Source organism: Saimiri boliviensis, chromosome 6, assembly GCF_048565385.1.
Source record: "Saimiri boliviensis isolate mSaiBol1 chromosome 6, mSaiBol1.pri, whole genome shotgun sequence".
Classification (NCBI taxonomy): domain Eukaryota; kingdom Metazoa; phylum Chordata; class Mammalia; order Primates; family Cebidae; genus Saimiri; species Saimiri boliviensis.
The window spans coordinates 15,847,364-15,863,805 of record NC_133454.1 but is presented as its reverse complement, the minus strand read 5'-3'; the positions used below and the strand labels follow the sequence as shown (position 1 = coordinate 15,863,805).

General features: G+C 41.0%; 1 protein-coding gene across 1 annotated transcript; it reads right to left on the bottom strand.

The window, feature by feature from the left end:
• Positions 1-8,540: 8,540 nt before the first annotated feature.
• On the bottom strand, positions 8,541-11,834 carry CCDC89 (coiled-coil domain containing 89). The gene has a single exon (XM_010345627.3). The coding sequence runs from the start codon at positions 11,066-11,068 to the stop codon at positions 9,809-9,811; it is 1,260 nt and encodes a 419-aa protein (XP_010343929.2). The 5' UTR covers positions 11,069-11,834; the 3' UTR covers positions 8,541-9,808.
• Positions 11,835-16,442: the final 4,608 nt, after the last annotated feature.

Here is a 16,442-nt window from a genome sequence, read left to right as displayed (position 1 = left end):
AAGAAAGTGAAATACAATAAAACAAAACATGCCTGTAGTACAGAGACGAGGGTGTTCATTCTACTATAGTTTGCCTGTTTACTCATGGAGTATAATTTGTAAGGGTTAGTGAGACCATGAGGGGACATTATGACTGGATGAAAATTGAAGAATCAGGTGATTGACGGTCTCTAGGCCACTAACGGATTATGTTTATAAGCACTACATACATATTTGCATGAAATGTGCAATTGCTAGTGTGCCAGATGTATTATATTTCCACTCCTCTAATTCCTTCTCAAGAAGGCATTTCTGAATGCAACTGAATGAGAATTACATTATTGTGGACTAATCGGGAATATGTTTTATTTTATTTTAAAATGAACATCATTTGTAACCAACTGAAATAGTGAGAAATTACTAGTATATGTCCCAACTAATCCAACCTCACAGTTGCTGCCACTGCAGTTGAGAACTGCTGCTTCAGTGGGGGAAAGGGAGCAGGCCTGGAAGTTTGAGCATGAGAGATTTGGAAGAGTAGGAGCAAAGCTTTTCATATTCTGATAGTAAGGACTCCACTTCTCGTGGAAGTTGTTTCCTCTCACCGCAATGGGCACCCAGAAGCCAGAGCTTGGCTGTGGTACTCTTGTTTCTCATTGCCAATTCCAAATCATTCCTTCTCCTCTCTCCTTTAGAAATCCCAAAACTTTTAACATTTCTTAAATGTGGAAAATTTTTACTGTGACACAAAAGAGAACAATACACAGAATCCTTATAGACCCAGCATCAAGATTTAACGTTATCAAGGTTTTTCCACACTTGCTTTATCCCCTTTTTTATTGCTGAAATATTTTAAAGTAAATAAATTATAGATGTCATTTCATCCCTATACATGTCCTTAGCTATAATGTCTTTTTTTTTTTTTTTTTTTCTTTTCTGAGACAGGGTCTCACTTTGTCACCCAGGCTGGAGTGCAATGGCCTAATCACGGCTGACTGCAGCCTTGACCACCCTGGGCTCTCAGGTGGTTCTCCTACCTCAGCCTCCTGAGTAGCTGGAACTACAGTCGCACGCCACTACACAGGGCTAATTTTTCTATTTTTTTGTAGAGACGGAATTTTATCATGTTGCCCAGGCTGGTCTTAAGCTGGGTTCAAGCAATCCACTTGCCTCAGCCTCCCAAAATGCTGGAATTACAGGTGTAATTCCAGCCACCACACCTGGCTGTAAAGTTATTTTTTTCTTTTTTCTTTTTTTTTATTTTGAGACGGAGTATCACTCTGTTAACCAGGCTGAAGTGCAGTGGCGTGATCTTGGCTCACTGCAACCACTGCCTCCCAGGTTCAAGCAATTCTCCCACCTCAGCCTCCCAAGTAGCTGGGACACAGGCATCCACCACCACGACTAGCTAATTTTTTGTATTTTTAGTAGAGACGGGGTTTCACCATGTTGACCTGGCTGGTCTGGAACTCCCGACCTCAGGTGATCCACCCGCCTTGGCCTCTCCTAGTGCTGGGGACCTAAATCACTTTTTTCTATAACCACAATGCCTAATAAACATAAACTAATACAATTATGGATTTCTTGTTATCATTTAGTCCACATTCAGTTGTCTCAAAAATGTCTGACTACAGATGACTTGACTGAATTGAGATCCAAACAATTCTACACATTCCAGTTGGTTGTTATGTCTCTTAAATTTCTTTTAATCTAGGAAAGCAATCCCCCAACCCCTTTCTCAAATGCTGTTTGTTTGAAATGCGGTCAATTGTCCTATTGAATGTCCCATATTCTAGATTTGCCTGTTTGCTTACTTGTGATGTTATTTTACTTTTCCCACTAGCCCACATATTTTCTGTAAATAGGAACTCAGTTCTTAGGGCTTAATTATCTTAAGGTTCAACATTTTTGGCAACAATACTTCCTAGGAGGTGCTGCTTTACAGACTGCATTGCATCAGGAGGCGCATAATACTGAGCTGTCCTGTTTTTAATGATGCTAAGATTGATCAATATTTTCAAGGGGTGACAGTCTAATTCCCCCACTGCAAAATTCCCCATTAACCTTTCTCCTAATGGTTTCATCTAATGATGATTAGTGCCTAAATTATTTCAGTCTAGGTTACAACATAATTATTGTAAAAATACATTTTTTTTTTTTTTTTTTTTTTTTTTGAGACGGAGTTTCGCTCGTTACCCCAGGCTGGAGTGCAATGGCGCGATCTTGGCTCACCGCAACCTCCGTCTCCTGGGTTCAGGCAATTCTCCTGCCTCAGCCTCCTGAGTAGCTGGGATTACAGGCACACGCCACCATGCCCAGCTAATTTTTTGTATTTTTAGTAGAGACGGGGTTTCACTATGTTGACCGGGATGGTCTCGATCTCTTGACCTCGTGATCCACCCGCCTCGGCCTCCCAAAGTGCTGGGATTACAGGCTGAGCCACCGCGCCCGGTCTTAAAAATACATTTTTACTTTTATCTGGAATTATTCGGCGAAAAGCAACTTTCATTACTTATGAGCCATTTTGTTTTCTTGAAATACAGAGAATAGGCAAAGGAAAATAAATGCTTGATTATTCTCCTTTAATCGTAATTAATCTTTTTGGGGGTGTATCACAATGATATTCAGTGTTTCACTCAATTATAGTTATATATTTTGATGCTCAAATTAATCATCCTTGGCCATTGAAAGCCCCTCCAATTTAGCTCTCTTGTCTATTTCACAGAACTCCATTAGTCTCTGATAGTTTATTTGCTTTCTGACATAACTAGATTTATCAGGTTTATGTTGTACTTTTCCTACACCAGTTCTGAAGTCAGCCTCTCCTCCAGGGAGGCTTTCTTCAATTTGGTGGAAAACAATTTTGGGAGGCCAGAAGCAGGCCCTAGGGATGCTCACTGCATTGGATTTTTATTGCTTCTAGGCCTTTCAGTTGACAGAGCTGTTTTGTTTTTTTTAAAACAGAAAAACTGTCAAGGGTTTAGAACTGGAATTTTTAATTCAAATTAAACATTAAATAATTTTTTACTTAACTTTTAAGTACTTGCATTTAAACCCTGAAAATTTTCTCCCTAGCAACATTAACATAATTATTTTTTGCCTTAGCTTCAATATATATAAAAATTTTAATACAATGCCAATATTACAACTAACTAATGAATGAAATTTACTAAGATTTCCTTGCAAATCTGTCTTTGGAATGATATTCATTGAAAATACTGTTTTCTAATGCGTTTTCGATAATTCTTTTTTTTTTTTTTTGAGACAGAGTTTTGCTCTTGTTACCCAGGCTGGAGTACAATGGCGTGATCTCGGCTCACCGCAACCTCCGCCTCCTGGGTTCAAGCAATTCTCCTGCCTCAGCCTCCTGAGTAGCTGGGATTACAGGCACGTGCCACCATGCCCAGCCAATTTTTTGTATCTTTAGTAGAGACGGGGTTTCACCAGGTTGACCAGGATGGTCTCGATCTCTTGACCTCGTGATCCACCCGCCTTGGCCTCCCAAAGTGCTGGGATTACAGGCTTGAGCCACCGCGCCCGGCCTTCGATAATTCTTTTCTTGGTATGGTTATACCAATTTGAAATTCATGCCATGTCATCCTCATATATCTTCCTTACTGAAGAATTTAGCTTTCTGGTTACCTCTTCACCCATTAAGACCTTATTTAAGGCCACCCAGTAACAGTCAGGATTTGAATCTAAGCAGTCTTATGCCAGTGCACCCTTTTGCTTACTGCACTAATACTTCGGCTGGTTTGCTGGTCACAGATCTGAGTAAGGGCTCAAAGAGTTTGCCTGGTGATGCTGGTGGGGGAGGAGAAGGATTAAGTAAGATTATGAAGGCTCAGACTTCTGAAAAGGACTAAAGTAAATGTGAATGTGAGCATAATGGGATTAATCTGGCCAGAGAATCTCTTGAGTCTATTTGGAGCTGCTTATTCTGCAGCCCTGAATGGTACAGCTGTTGGGAAAGGCAGTTTACTTGATCAGGAACAGGAGGTACTGTGAAGCTTTCCAAGCTACTGTACTCTATGATTTCCTCTTCTCTTGGACAGGTTTTACACATTCTACAGGTATCTTAAATCCACTTCCAGGAAAAGCTTCCTCTAATCACTCCTACATTAGGTTGCAGGACCCTGCTATGCACTTTCATGTCCTCCTATTGTTTAGCATTTTTCTCATCCAGAAGAATGCAAGGTGAGTGAAAATAAGGTCTCTATCTTGCTCCCATTGTATCCCACCACTTAGCATAGTGTCTTGGCTAATAGACTCTCAATAAATATTTGTTAAATTAATGCAATATATTCAGTGAATGAGTTAGTAATTAGCATCAGGAAGATGAGAAATGAAAAGATCAGAATGGCTGGGCCTGCTCTACCTCCACTACCTTTTGTTGGTATGTCAGTGTAAAACCAAAAATGAACACCCAAAGCCTAAAAGCTTGACTATATGAGAAAACAGGCTCTCTCAAATCTGAGATTTATACAGATGCGAAAATCCATAAGAGAAGCTAACACATCCAAATCTTTAGGAGAGAAATATTAATTATCGGGAAGTATTCTTTAGGGAAGAAAAAGATATTGTCATTAGCAGTATGTTGTTGAACATTTGTGAAAGCAGCAGCTTCCAGCTGAATGTTCTGACCCAGATCTGTCAGGCCATATTTGGCTTTATCTAAAATATGCTGTGCCTACCCAGTTCTTGCGGAAGGGAAAATGTGCACTTTTGAATCACCTAAACAAAAATATAGCTTATTGGGAAGTTAAACAGATATGTGGAAGATCTTTTATTTTTGTTTCCAATTTTACTATCTTTTTAATAAGTAATATATTCACATAGTTCAAAAGTCCAATTATATAAAATGGTATACATTAAGAAGTTTCTTTCCCATTCCTATTCCTGATCACCTCATTCTCTATATCCTTCCACACCAATAACAACTTTTTTCCAATATTTATTTATGCTGACAGAAATAAATGTTTGCATGCTAATACCCCTCTTCCTCCTCTCCCCCTTATAGAGAATATACTATAATATGGATATTGTTCTATAGCTTTTTTTCTGCATATGTCCTGGAGATAGTTCTTTATCAGTACATTAACAGCTTCCTTTTCCTTTTGTTTTACAGTTACATTGTGTTCCAAAGCGTGAAGGACCCAGAGTTTATAAACCTGTTCCCTACCGATGGTATGTAAGCTATTTCCAATCTTCTGCTGTAACAATGATGTAATAAATGACTTCAAACATGAAAAAGAAGACTACTTCAGACTAGTACAAATAAGAGTGGATTAGAGCATCGAGTGGGGACTATCTGGCAAGTAGCTAAAGCAGGAGTCCCTTTGTGGGACTGGGCAGTAAGGGTGTTGTGAAGGCATTGTAGTCAGTTGAATGTGTAATGAATGACCAGACAGCTCTGTAAAAGAACAAGTTTTTTCCTGGATTCATTTTTCCCAGATGCAATAAACAGAAGGTTTTAGAGAGAACAGCATCAAGTAGGGAGACTCATCTGTACAGCTCCAGGCACCCCTAAGTTTAATAAGATGTTTTTAGTGTTCAGAAAGTCACATCCAATTTGTTAACATCCAAAAGTTTATTCTCAGCCACTTCCCTAAATTCCAGTCACTTTTTTTTAAAAGAGGCCAAGACTTGTGATTAAAGATTTAAAAAGGCTTTCTGCCTGATAAGGCTCTGGCAGTCTAAATAGATGTAGCACAGAAGGCAATGCTGATGGTCCATCCAACATCCAGCCTCCTTCATTCCTGCTGGCAGAGCCCTGCCTTTGCCAGGTAGTCTCTTCTACTATGAAGCACAGACTGGCCTCATTCCCATCTCAGGGTGGATCCTGATTGGTCTAAATCAAACATGCTGGCAACATGCCCTATGAATGCTGGGCTGAGGTATTTGCATATGACCCAATTTTGGCCAATAACACTAGCAGACAAGCTGTCTGGAGAGGGAGGGTAGGCTTTTAGGGGCAGTTAAGAGTCACTGTCCTCGTTTCTTGGTGGGCTAAGACGTGGTATCTCAAGTCTGCCCCAGCTCTGTTGGTCTTGTCATAGTGGAAGGCAGAATCACCCCTGACCTGACCCAGCCACAGCTACCTCACGGGTATCTGGGAAAACGAGGGCTGAGTAGAACAGCAGGCACCTGAGCAGGTACTCCTTCAACCGACTTTTTAAAAATAATTGTTTAATATATTGGAGTCAGGCTGACACAGATTTTCTATTAATACTTTGTTTACTAGAAACAAACTACCTTGAACTCATTTTATCTAACTGAAGCAAAGGCAGTATTCTGAAAATACCAGTCAGTTCACTTTTCCTTTAACTCTCCTCTTTTGAAGCTCTCTTTTATTAATTTTTTGGAACCAGACAAGTTCCTTAGGGCACACTGAAGAACTCACAGTTTAGCTAACACAAAAGGTCACAACTATCAGCTACACAGCACTACTCATCCATTATTGCTTTTAGGATCTCTGTTCTGCTTTCATTTGAGAGCTACTGCTCAGGGATGTTGCAGAAAAATTCAGCAAGGATATAGATCTAGATCTGCTTTAGAAAAGAATGTTGTTTAAATTTCCCCTCAAAGGCAATAGTTTGGACGGGGCCGATATACATTTGGTCAGTTTGTTTCAGTGATAAGCATAACTTTAAATAGGGCAGTATAACATAATAACCTGGTTGCTTATCTCCTGATGTGGCTCTGGTTCACAGATTAAATATGAAGACTGACAGAGTGGAATACAAAGTACCATGGAGCACAGACGAAGAAAACAATGCGTTTTTAAGGCTCTTAAGAAAGTAGTTTGTATACTGGGAGAAAGCAAGGGTTTTAGAGCCAGAAAACAGGTCCAACTATTTCCTTCGTAGTACCCAGAACAAAAATTAAAATGTGAGGCCGCTTGTTAAAAAAATCAGTAAAAATTTCGCGACAGCAACAGTGAGCATTAAACCAGGTGTGGGGGCGGCGGCATACCCAGGGCCTTTTAGGTTCAAATCTCACTCGTGCCCCCCCAAAGCTTCCTGGCTTGGGACAAGTCACCCTCTTTGAGTCTTCCCTTTTTATATGTAAAAGTGTGTTAATTGAACCTCCCTTGGGAGTTATGAGGGTGGAATGAAAAGCACCTGACACATGATAGGTGCACATTCCTCTTAGTCTAGGAAGTGGGCTCTTTTTTCGGTTGTTCTCCAGAGGCATCTATCTTTGACATTCTATTCTCATTTCCCACTTTCAAAATTTTTCAAAAGAGTATTAGGGTGAACCTTATAAAATGATCCAAATCTGACCACTTAGGATCTACAAAACGGCAAACAATCAAATGTTTACCAACTCCTTAGCACAGCTTGGAACCACATCGACCTCAGACCAGGGCAACTGGGCTCATTCCCTGCCCCCGAGTTATAGAGAACACGCGCCCCTACCCCGCCCTACTCCCCCACGCGATGTTCAGACGCGCTCTTCCCCCACCTGACATGGAGTCCCTGGAGCACACTCCCCTTCTAGGCCACACTCCAGTACCCGGAATTCCGAGATTCATACCCAAACGGCCCTCAGCCCGCTTCCACAACCGCTCGGCCTCTGCTCAGGGCACTTCTCCCCGCAGGCTGTGCGCAAACCTTGGGCCCCCAGAACTACCACGCAGCTGCAGTTTGGGGGTAGGTGGGCGGATATTTGACCCTGCAGGTTGCGGGAGGGACCAGCGGTAGAGAGGGGCGGGGCCGGCACGCCTGCGCACGAGGCCCACGGGCCTCGGTGGGGGGAGGCGGGCGGGCTCCACGGCTTCCTTCCATGCGTTCGTGTGCCCCTCCTCTCGCCCCCTCCCTCTCTCTCTCTTTTATAACGGGCCAGCCTGGCTTTCAAAGTCCCCTATATTACGGCCCCCAACCTACTCTTTACAGTTTTATCTGTACACATGCTTCTCGGCACCTCTTGCCAACTGCTATGATTCCCCCAAGTATTCTGGGCATTTAAAAATACCTGCATGCTGTCTACACGATGCTGTCTCAACCCCTTCTCCCTTGTCTCCACCTGAATAAATTAATCATCCCTAGGAGTCCTCCCCGCCAACCCAACCCTTATCACCACGCAGGGGGAAGATGCTGCCTACGTCTTTCCCCTGTGACCTCCTAACATCCCCTATGAAAACACATCACAGTATATGTAATTATTATTTTTGCCCCTAGACTGTGTGGGGGCTCTTTCAGGGCAGTAAACATGCTTCTTTCTTTATACTTCTTCTTAGTACCTACCCCAGCACCTGGCACTCAGTCACCAAAAATTATCTTTCAGTGTGGTGTAGTCATCAAAATCCCAGCTCCCCCAGTGACCAAGTGGCCTTAAGCAAAATTACCGAAATCAGTTTCCTCTTCCTTAAAATAGAAATGAACACACTTTCCTTCTTGAATAGCCCTAAGGATTAAATAAAGTAATTCATACAAATTGCTTCAACACAATGATAAATAGTATGGGCTCAACAAAGGATAACCATGATTAACTTAGCTCCTATATTCTGATTCCTGGTAACCTGTAGAAGGAAGTAAAGAGTCCTTGGAAGTCGGAAGTGTGGTTTCTATTTTGACGAGAAAAATTTGTATTTAATAACAATCTTAATACAAGTGTGAAAAAAAGAGGTGTAAAAAATTACCTAAGGTAACACTTGCTTGGAAATGGTTTTATTAAAAAGGTACCAAGACATATTTTTTAATTAAATTCATTATGTAACTTGGTAGCCTTCACCAAAATGGGTGAGAAAAATAAAATCTATTTTGAGAGGTATTCATAATAATGTTTATCAATAACTAAGTAAAGAAATAAAATATAACTACCTTTGAGAACTTCTTTAAGAACTTTACATGGAGATATATATATATATATATATATATATATATATATATACCTGTCATGTTTTTATAACTACTCTTACAAAATGTAGGTATTACTACAAAAATGCTGCAAGCATACATATACACATTCAGCTTAGACTTTTTTAAAAAAGAAAAATTTAATTACAAAAAAACATGCTAATAGAAACAGAAAACAATTTCTGAGTTACTATAATAGATCATATTGTCTGCTATGATTTATTACCCCCAATTGTCTAATTATCTATTAGCATATTGTGCAATATTAAATTAAGCTACTGATATTTGCATTATTGTACATACAAATCCTCTTTTTAAAGAGAAAACCAAAAAAGGGAATATTATCTAAGCTTGCAGAAAAAATAAAAATTGTTTTATGTAACTTATTTGAATCATACTGCTCATATAGAATAAAATTGACCTACTTTGTTAAAGATCTCAGTCATTTTCCAAGCTAGTGCAAAATAAAGTCAGACACCTTTTTTGTCTACAAAGTATTCCCACTATTATGATGATACCTGTTTGCTTACAATCTCAACTATGGGAGACTATAAGCCTAACTATCTACAATGGGTAATTGTACTAATTATTTTTCACAATGGCACATCTCACTGCATTTAGATTGGCTTAAATCACAGAAGCTGCTAATTTAAAATCCTAACATATATGAAGATATCTAAGGTTGAGAATGAGTAAGTTATGGGGTAGGAGAAAATACCACTAGTAAATTCAGGGAGATTTCTATGGCACAGAAGGAAATCTGGCAAATCTTGTGTATTCTAGGTGGCAGAACTGAAAAATAACAGCTTTACAATAAAAACAACAATATCACAGTAAAGTAGCTTTTCCTTGAGTTGCCTTTTGTGCTTTAAAGTATAATAAATGGGATATCAACTTTACTCTTGCTGTAATGCTAAGACACAAATATTTGAATTCTGAATTGGAAGCCAGAGGAAGCAGGAACTTCATTATGGAAAGAGATGGCGGAGTTTGGTGTTGAGTTCTCTCTCCTTGCTTAAAAGATCCAGGCTGTGCTTTTTGAAGGCTTCAGACTGCAGCCTGAGTTCATCATAGGCCTTCTGGATCCCATCTACTTTGCGCTGAAGCTCTCTGACTCTCAAGTTGCTGTCCACAGCCACTGCCTCCTGCTCAAACCGCTCCAGTGCTTGCCTCCTGGCCTCATTTGCTATCTCCAACTTCTCTTCAAGCACGCGGATCTCTGCCTGTTTATTCTGAAGCGCTTTACCCCTTTCCATGGACAGCTGCAGCAGCTCCTCTTTCTCTCTAGTGACGGTCTGCAGCCTGGCCTGCAGCTCCTGGCTCAGGCTGCTGTGTGTCTCCTCCGCCTTCACCATCTGCTCCACAGCCTGCTGGTGCTGCTGCCTGAGGCTCTGCAGCTGGCTGCGCAGCTGTTCTGTCTCCTTGGTGTGGGTGCAGGCCTGCTGGCTCTGTAGCGCCAGCAGCTCCTTCTCGCGGGCCTGTGCTTGGCAGGCATCTTGAGCACACCTCTCCTTCAGCGTCTTCAGCTCCCCAGTGAGGGCCTCACACCGGATGGTGAGCTGCAATACTTGGGCCTGCTCATCCTTCAGAGCCTGGCTGAACAGGCTGTTATTCTCCAGCCTCAGCTTCTCATTCTCCTGCCTCAGCTTGATGTTCTGACTCTTGTGTTCATCCTTGAAGCGGATCATCAACTCGTGGTTGGCTGCTAGGGTCCTAAAGCGTTCCTCTAGCTTCCGAATGTACTCACCCTGGGCCTTGAACTTCTCAGCCTCCTGCATCCTTTTCTGCTCCAGCTCTGCATTGAGCAGCTCTAGGATCTCGCAGCGCTCCAGGGCCTCATCTGACCTCCGCTTCAGGATGCAGATGAGCTGGGACTGCTCTTCAATGCGGGAGCGAAGCATCGCCTTCTCGCTCCTCTCCTCCTCCGACAGTCCCCGGAGGTTCGCCAAGGCTTCTCTCAGACCGTCCATTTCCTTAAACTCCATCTCCTCGTCCTGGTTGTTCGGATTTTCATTTTGCTTCTCTAACGATTCTTCAGGGCGCGGCGTGTCCATCCTGGGAGCCTGCTCTCTCCGGGGCATAGGTGCCCTCCTCCAGCGAAGAGCTGACTGCAGTCTTTTCCCCTCCGATTTCAAAGGCTGCAGGGCGTTGCTGGCGACTCTCGGCACACCCCCGCAGCGGGCTCTTCCAGTAAGGAGCCCTGTGATTGGTGGGCAGGTCTTCAGCATGTCACCCAGTAACGGCAGGCAAATCGGAGGGAGTCCAGAGCCGATGTGGTCGGGTTACTTCTGCCTTGCTAACCAATCACAGCTCTCAGTTGTCAACTGTCTCAGTGTCTGGCCTGTCCAGCACAGAGATGCCAACCCCACCCAATCTCCAGCCAGCATCACGGGAAACCTGACTCCACCTGATTTCTGGTAGTAGTAAACAAATGAAGCAGGCAATGATAAATGCCTCCTCTCTCCTCTTCAGTTATCATGTAAATAAATGAGTTTGTGGAAACACGGTTGAGTCCTCAAAAGTTTCCAGTCTATGAATACAAACTACTAGTAGTATTCTGAGAGCCAGGATCCTAAAAGGCTACATGTCTGCACCCGCAGTGTTTGGCACACCTCCATTTTGGTGTTTAAGTATTAAAATAGCAAACTCCTGTGAAATTTCTCTTGTTTTCCTTAGCATGTCCCCACCTGGGCATAGATATATTCTTTATTAGATGTTTAGCACCCCCTATTTTTAGCCATTAGCAAAATAAGGCTACAGAAAGCAGTTTAGTGAACCATATAAACTTTAAAACAGAAAACCTAAGATCCAAATGAGGCTTACCATTATACGCCAAAGTCAACTCCTGATGGATTAGTTAAATGTGAACAGAAACTACAAGAAAATGAAGGTAAACATCAAATCTCTGGGGCTAGGAAGGATTTTAAACATTACGTAAGATCAGAAAAGGAAAGCTTACTCAATTAGACTTCATTTAAAAAATAAATTTATGTATAATTTTTAGAATTATGTGACTTCTGAGGTCTCTCCAGGCCCTTCGTCCACTGGATTGTCCTGACATTTTACTCCTCAGTCAAACCCAAATCCACTAACCAGCTCTCTGGCCCTATCTTTAGGTGTTAGAATGCCTTTTTCTACTTTGTCCCTTGTCAATCTAGTAAAGCTTTTTGTTCTTAATTAAGAATCATCTCTGAAGCCTTTTCCTGGCCCCTACATGTAGAATGGGTCACTCACATCTTTTAGTGCATCCACTATAGCCTCTTTGTACTTCTGGTGGAGGATGTGAAAGCTTTCTTGCAATCACTGTTTATCCACCAGCTTCCCTCTGTTAGGCTGTGAGATCCTTAAGGCAGGGACTGTGTCTACTTCATCCTTGATGATTAGACTAGTGCCTGGCACATGGGGGAGATTCAGATAAATATGTATTAAGTGGACGTTGAAGGTAAAAATTAAATTGAGAAAAATATCCGTAATATGACAGACACTTTTTTTTTTTTTTTTTTTTTTTTTTTTGAGATGGAGTCTCCCTCCATTACCCAGGCTGGAATGCAGTGGTGCAATCTCAGTTCACTGCAACCTCCACCTCTCAGGCTCAAGCAATTCTCCTGCCTCAGCCTCTCAAGTAGCTGGGATACAGGTACATACCACCACACCCGGCTAATTTTTGTATTTTTAGTAGAGATGAAGTTTCACCCTGTTGGCCAGGCTGGTCTTGAACTCCTGACCTCAGATGAGCCACCTGCCTCAGGCTCCCAAAGTGCTGAGATTATAGGCATGAGCCACCACGCCCAGCCTAGACACTACACTTTATTATAATAAAGATTTTATACATATCAACAAAACATTAACATCTTAAGAGAAAAATAAATTCACAAACAAAAATGGCCAAGAATTTAACCTCTACAGTGATCCAATAAATACAAGTTAAAATTAGATACAATTTCACATACCAAATTAGTCAAAAAATTTTCTGTTAAGACTAGCCAGGACTGGAAAAGCATATTGAAATAGGTACTCTCTTAAACTGTTGGTGACAGTCAGTTGACAGTAGGTACTGAGAACTTAAGATATTTTTATGCCTTTTGAATTAGTAATTTTTCTGGGGAGATCTTTGCTTAGGAAATAATTTGAAAGAAAACATTTTGCTCAAAGCTTTTCATTGTAGGGTGGTTTGTCACAAATGAAAGTTGAAAACCCAAATGTTAAAAAAAAAAAAGGGAATGGTTACAAAAATTATGATATATTCATAAAAAGTCTTGTGTAGCCACTAAACATTATTACATTTATAGGGATGTTTTAATGGCATGAAAAAGTTTTATGTTAGAAAGATAACTGGAAAAGGCAAAATACAAAACTTAAAATTCAGATAATTTCTATCCTGTGAAAATTAAGGGTAGGGAAAAGAGCTGACTATTCCTGTGGACACAATTTCTGTTGGTCAGACTTATTATCTCCCAAGTCATGATAATAAGGAAAAACCCTGGATGTCATTATAGAGATGGGATGAATTTTTAAATGCTTCATATTTTACTGGAAGCAAAACAAATCTGAAAGAAGAGTTTCAGGTTTTTCCCTCACTGTCAAAGATCAAGGTCTCGTGATTCAAGTCCTGAATTTCTTGTCTATATAAGGAAAGCAAGATTGAGGACAGGGAAATTTCCTAAACTGAAATTTTAACAACCACTTTAACAATAGGGTATTGAAGTTTTGTAAAAGTGAGTTCCAAAGTCTTTAAAAATGTGAATTAAACTTACTTGTAATTTTTTTCACATTTTTATTCTGTGCTTTTCCTTAAATTTCAAGCTTCATGGAGCTTGTTTAGTCATTTTTCAAGACACATGACTAGAAAATTAGAAGGGTCCTCTTAAATAAAAGGGTCTTACAAACATTGAAAATTTTGTTGATTAAATGGTTGTCTGATATTGTAAAGTGAATTCACAAAATACATGTCCTAAGAAGAGGAAAAGAATTCAGGAAAAATACTCAAAAAAGACACATACACATTTATTTTTGTTGTTGTTGTGGTTTGTTGTTTTTGAGATGGAGTTTCGCTCTTATTGCACAAGCTGAAGTGCAAAGGTGCAATCTTGACTCACTGCAACCTCCCCCTCCTGGGTTCAAGCGATTCTCCTGCCTCAGCCTCCCAAGTAGCTGGGATTACAGGCATGCACCACCACACCCGGCTACTTTTTTTAATTTTTAGTAGAGTCGGGGTTTTACCATGTTGGCCAGGCTGGTCTCGAACTCCTGACCTCAGGCGATCTGCCCAACATGGCCTCCCAAAGTGCTTGGATTACAGGCTTGAGCTACAATGCCTGGTCCACATTTTTGTTGTTGTTGTTGTTTGTTTTTGAGATGGAGTCTCCCTCTGTCACTAGACTGGGTGCAGAGGCACAATCCTGGCTCACCACAACCTCCGCTTCCTGGGTTCAAGTGACTCTCCTGCCTCAGCCTCCCAAGTAGCTGGCATTACAGGCATGTGCCACCACACCCGCCTAACTTCTGCATTTGTAATGGAGACAGGGTTTCACCATATTGGTCAGGATGGTCTTGATCTCCTGACCTCCTGATCCGCCCACCTCAGCCTCCCAAAGTGCTGGGATTACAGGCTTGAGCCACCGCGCCCCGCCTCACATTTGTTTTTTTAAGAGTCAGGATCCACATGGACACAGGGAAGGGAACACTACACACTGGAGTCTGTTGGAGGAAAATAGGGGAGAGACAGTGGAGGATGGGGAGTTGGGGGGGTGGCATGGGGAGAAATGCCAGATATAGGTGAGGGGGAGGAATGTAGCAAATCATACTGCCATATGTGTACCTATGCAACAATCTTGCATGTTCTTCACATGTACCCCAAAACCTAAAATGCAATTAAAAAAAAAAAAAAGAATCAGGATCTCACTCTGTTGCCCAAGCTGAGATCCTGTGCTCTCAGGTAGTGTCATCATAACTCACTGCAGTCTTGAATTCCTGGGCTTAAGCAACTGTCCTGCCTCAGCCTCCTGAGCAGTCAGAACTACAGGTGTGTGTCACCATGTCCAACTAAATTTTCCACATTTAAAAAAGCGTATATTTCTTTTTTGCTAAATATATTTTAATATACATGTTTCTATTACATTTATGCTTACATTATTTTAAATAACATTACATCTATAGATTATCAAGGCTAAGAATCTGACAAGATCCTAATCAATATTCATTCATTTATTCGATAAACATTTGCAAGGTTATTTGCAATGCTAGATGCTAAGAATATATTAATAAAATAGATATGATCACTGTGCTCAAATAACTTAGTTTAGCAACCACTTTGGTTCTTCTCTGCCGTGGTTGTTTTCTTTGTTCAATCATTTTTTTCTAGCTACCTTTGTTCCTAAAAGTATCCCATATATTCCCTTCCCAGAGATCCAAGGTGACCAATGCTTTCCCTAGTGGTGACCAATGAGTCCTCTCCACTTATCTTTAAGTCTTTCCATGTTACCCTCTCTATTAAAGTTACCATTTACAGAGCTCTTCTAGGTACTAGGCATTTGTACATTTCTCACTTAATTCTAATGAGATTCTTGAAGGGTAGGCATTATTATCCACATTTTATAGATTACAGGTAACAAAGAAACCCAAGGTTCAGAGAGGTTAAGCAAATTGTCTCATGTCACCCAGAGAATAAGTGATGGAGCCAGGATTCAAATCTAGATCTTTTTGATACCAAAGCCCATGATCTTAGGTCACACTTCATTTGTTCATTTGATCATTCATTCATTCATCTCACATAGACTAAGAAACTATTATATCCAAGACTGAAGTCCTAACTGTCAAGATGATTACAGTTTAGTGACAGAGACAGATAAACAGCCACAATTCAGTGTGATCACTGCTAAAGTAATTATGGATAAATTAGACATCACTCTTTTCAAAGATACAGTGGTAAACACGGGATGTTACTGAAGGCACAAAGAAGGGATACAAAACCAGTCTTGGATGAAAGGGGTATATTAGTCAAGATTATTTTAATAAAAACTCAATTCACAATTTAGCTAAGCCAAGTGGAAATATATTGGCTCACAGAAAGTGCACTGAGGGAGCTCATAGAGTCAAAGCAGGAGTGGCAGGAACTAGGTAGGACATCAACAACCAAAACTGCAGATGCAAAGCCACCAGAACTCTTTATTTCTCCATCTATTTCTCATCTCTCTCGTAGACAGGGTGGATGTGTGATTTTCTCCAGCCACAGTTTGCACCAAGGATATAAGAGCTGGGTAGCTCCACTGGATTTTTGTAGGGATGGGGTCTGTAATAGTGCTGGTGGGTAGGTATTCAGTGGGAAGAAAAGAAAGCAAAAATTCTGAGGCTATTGGAAAGAGAGTGGTTGACTGGATAGAGGAGTGACAATGAGAGGTGGTTGATAGGTGTTTAAGGAATGGAGTCCACAATGCTTTTATAAATAGATGTTCCAGAATAATAAACTGAAAGCTGAAAGCACAGGAGATTTTGGTCAGAGTGGGATGTTTACATTTAATGCTTCAAAGGTAGAAGTTCCCAGTTATAAGGAAGTTCATGGATTTGTGGGGCTGAAAGGAACAGAGATTAAGGACATTCAAATTG

Coding starts and splice junctions, on each gene's coding strand:
- CCDC89 (XM_010345627.3), bottom strand. CDS start 11,068: ATGCTGAAGACCTGCCCACCAATCACAGGGCTCCTTACTGGAAGAGCC.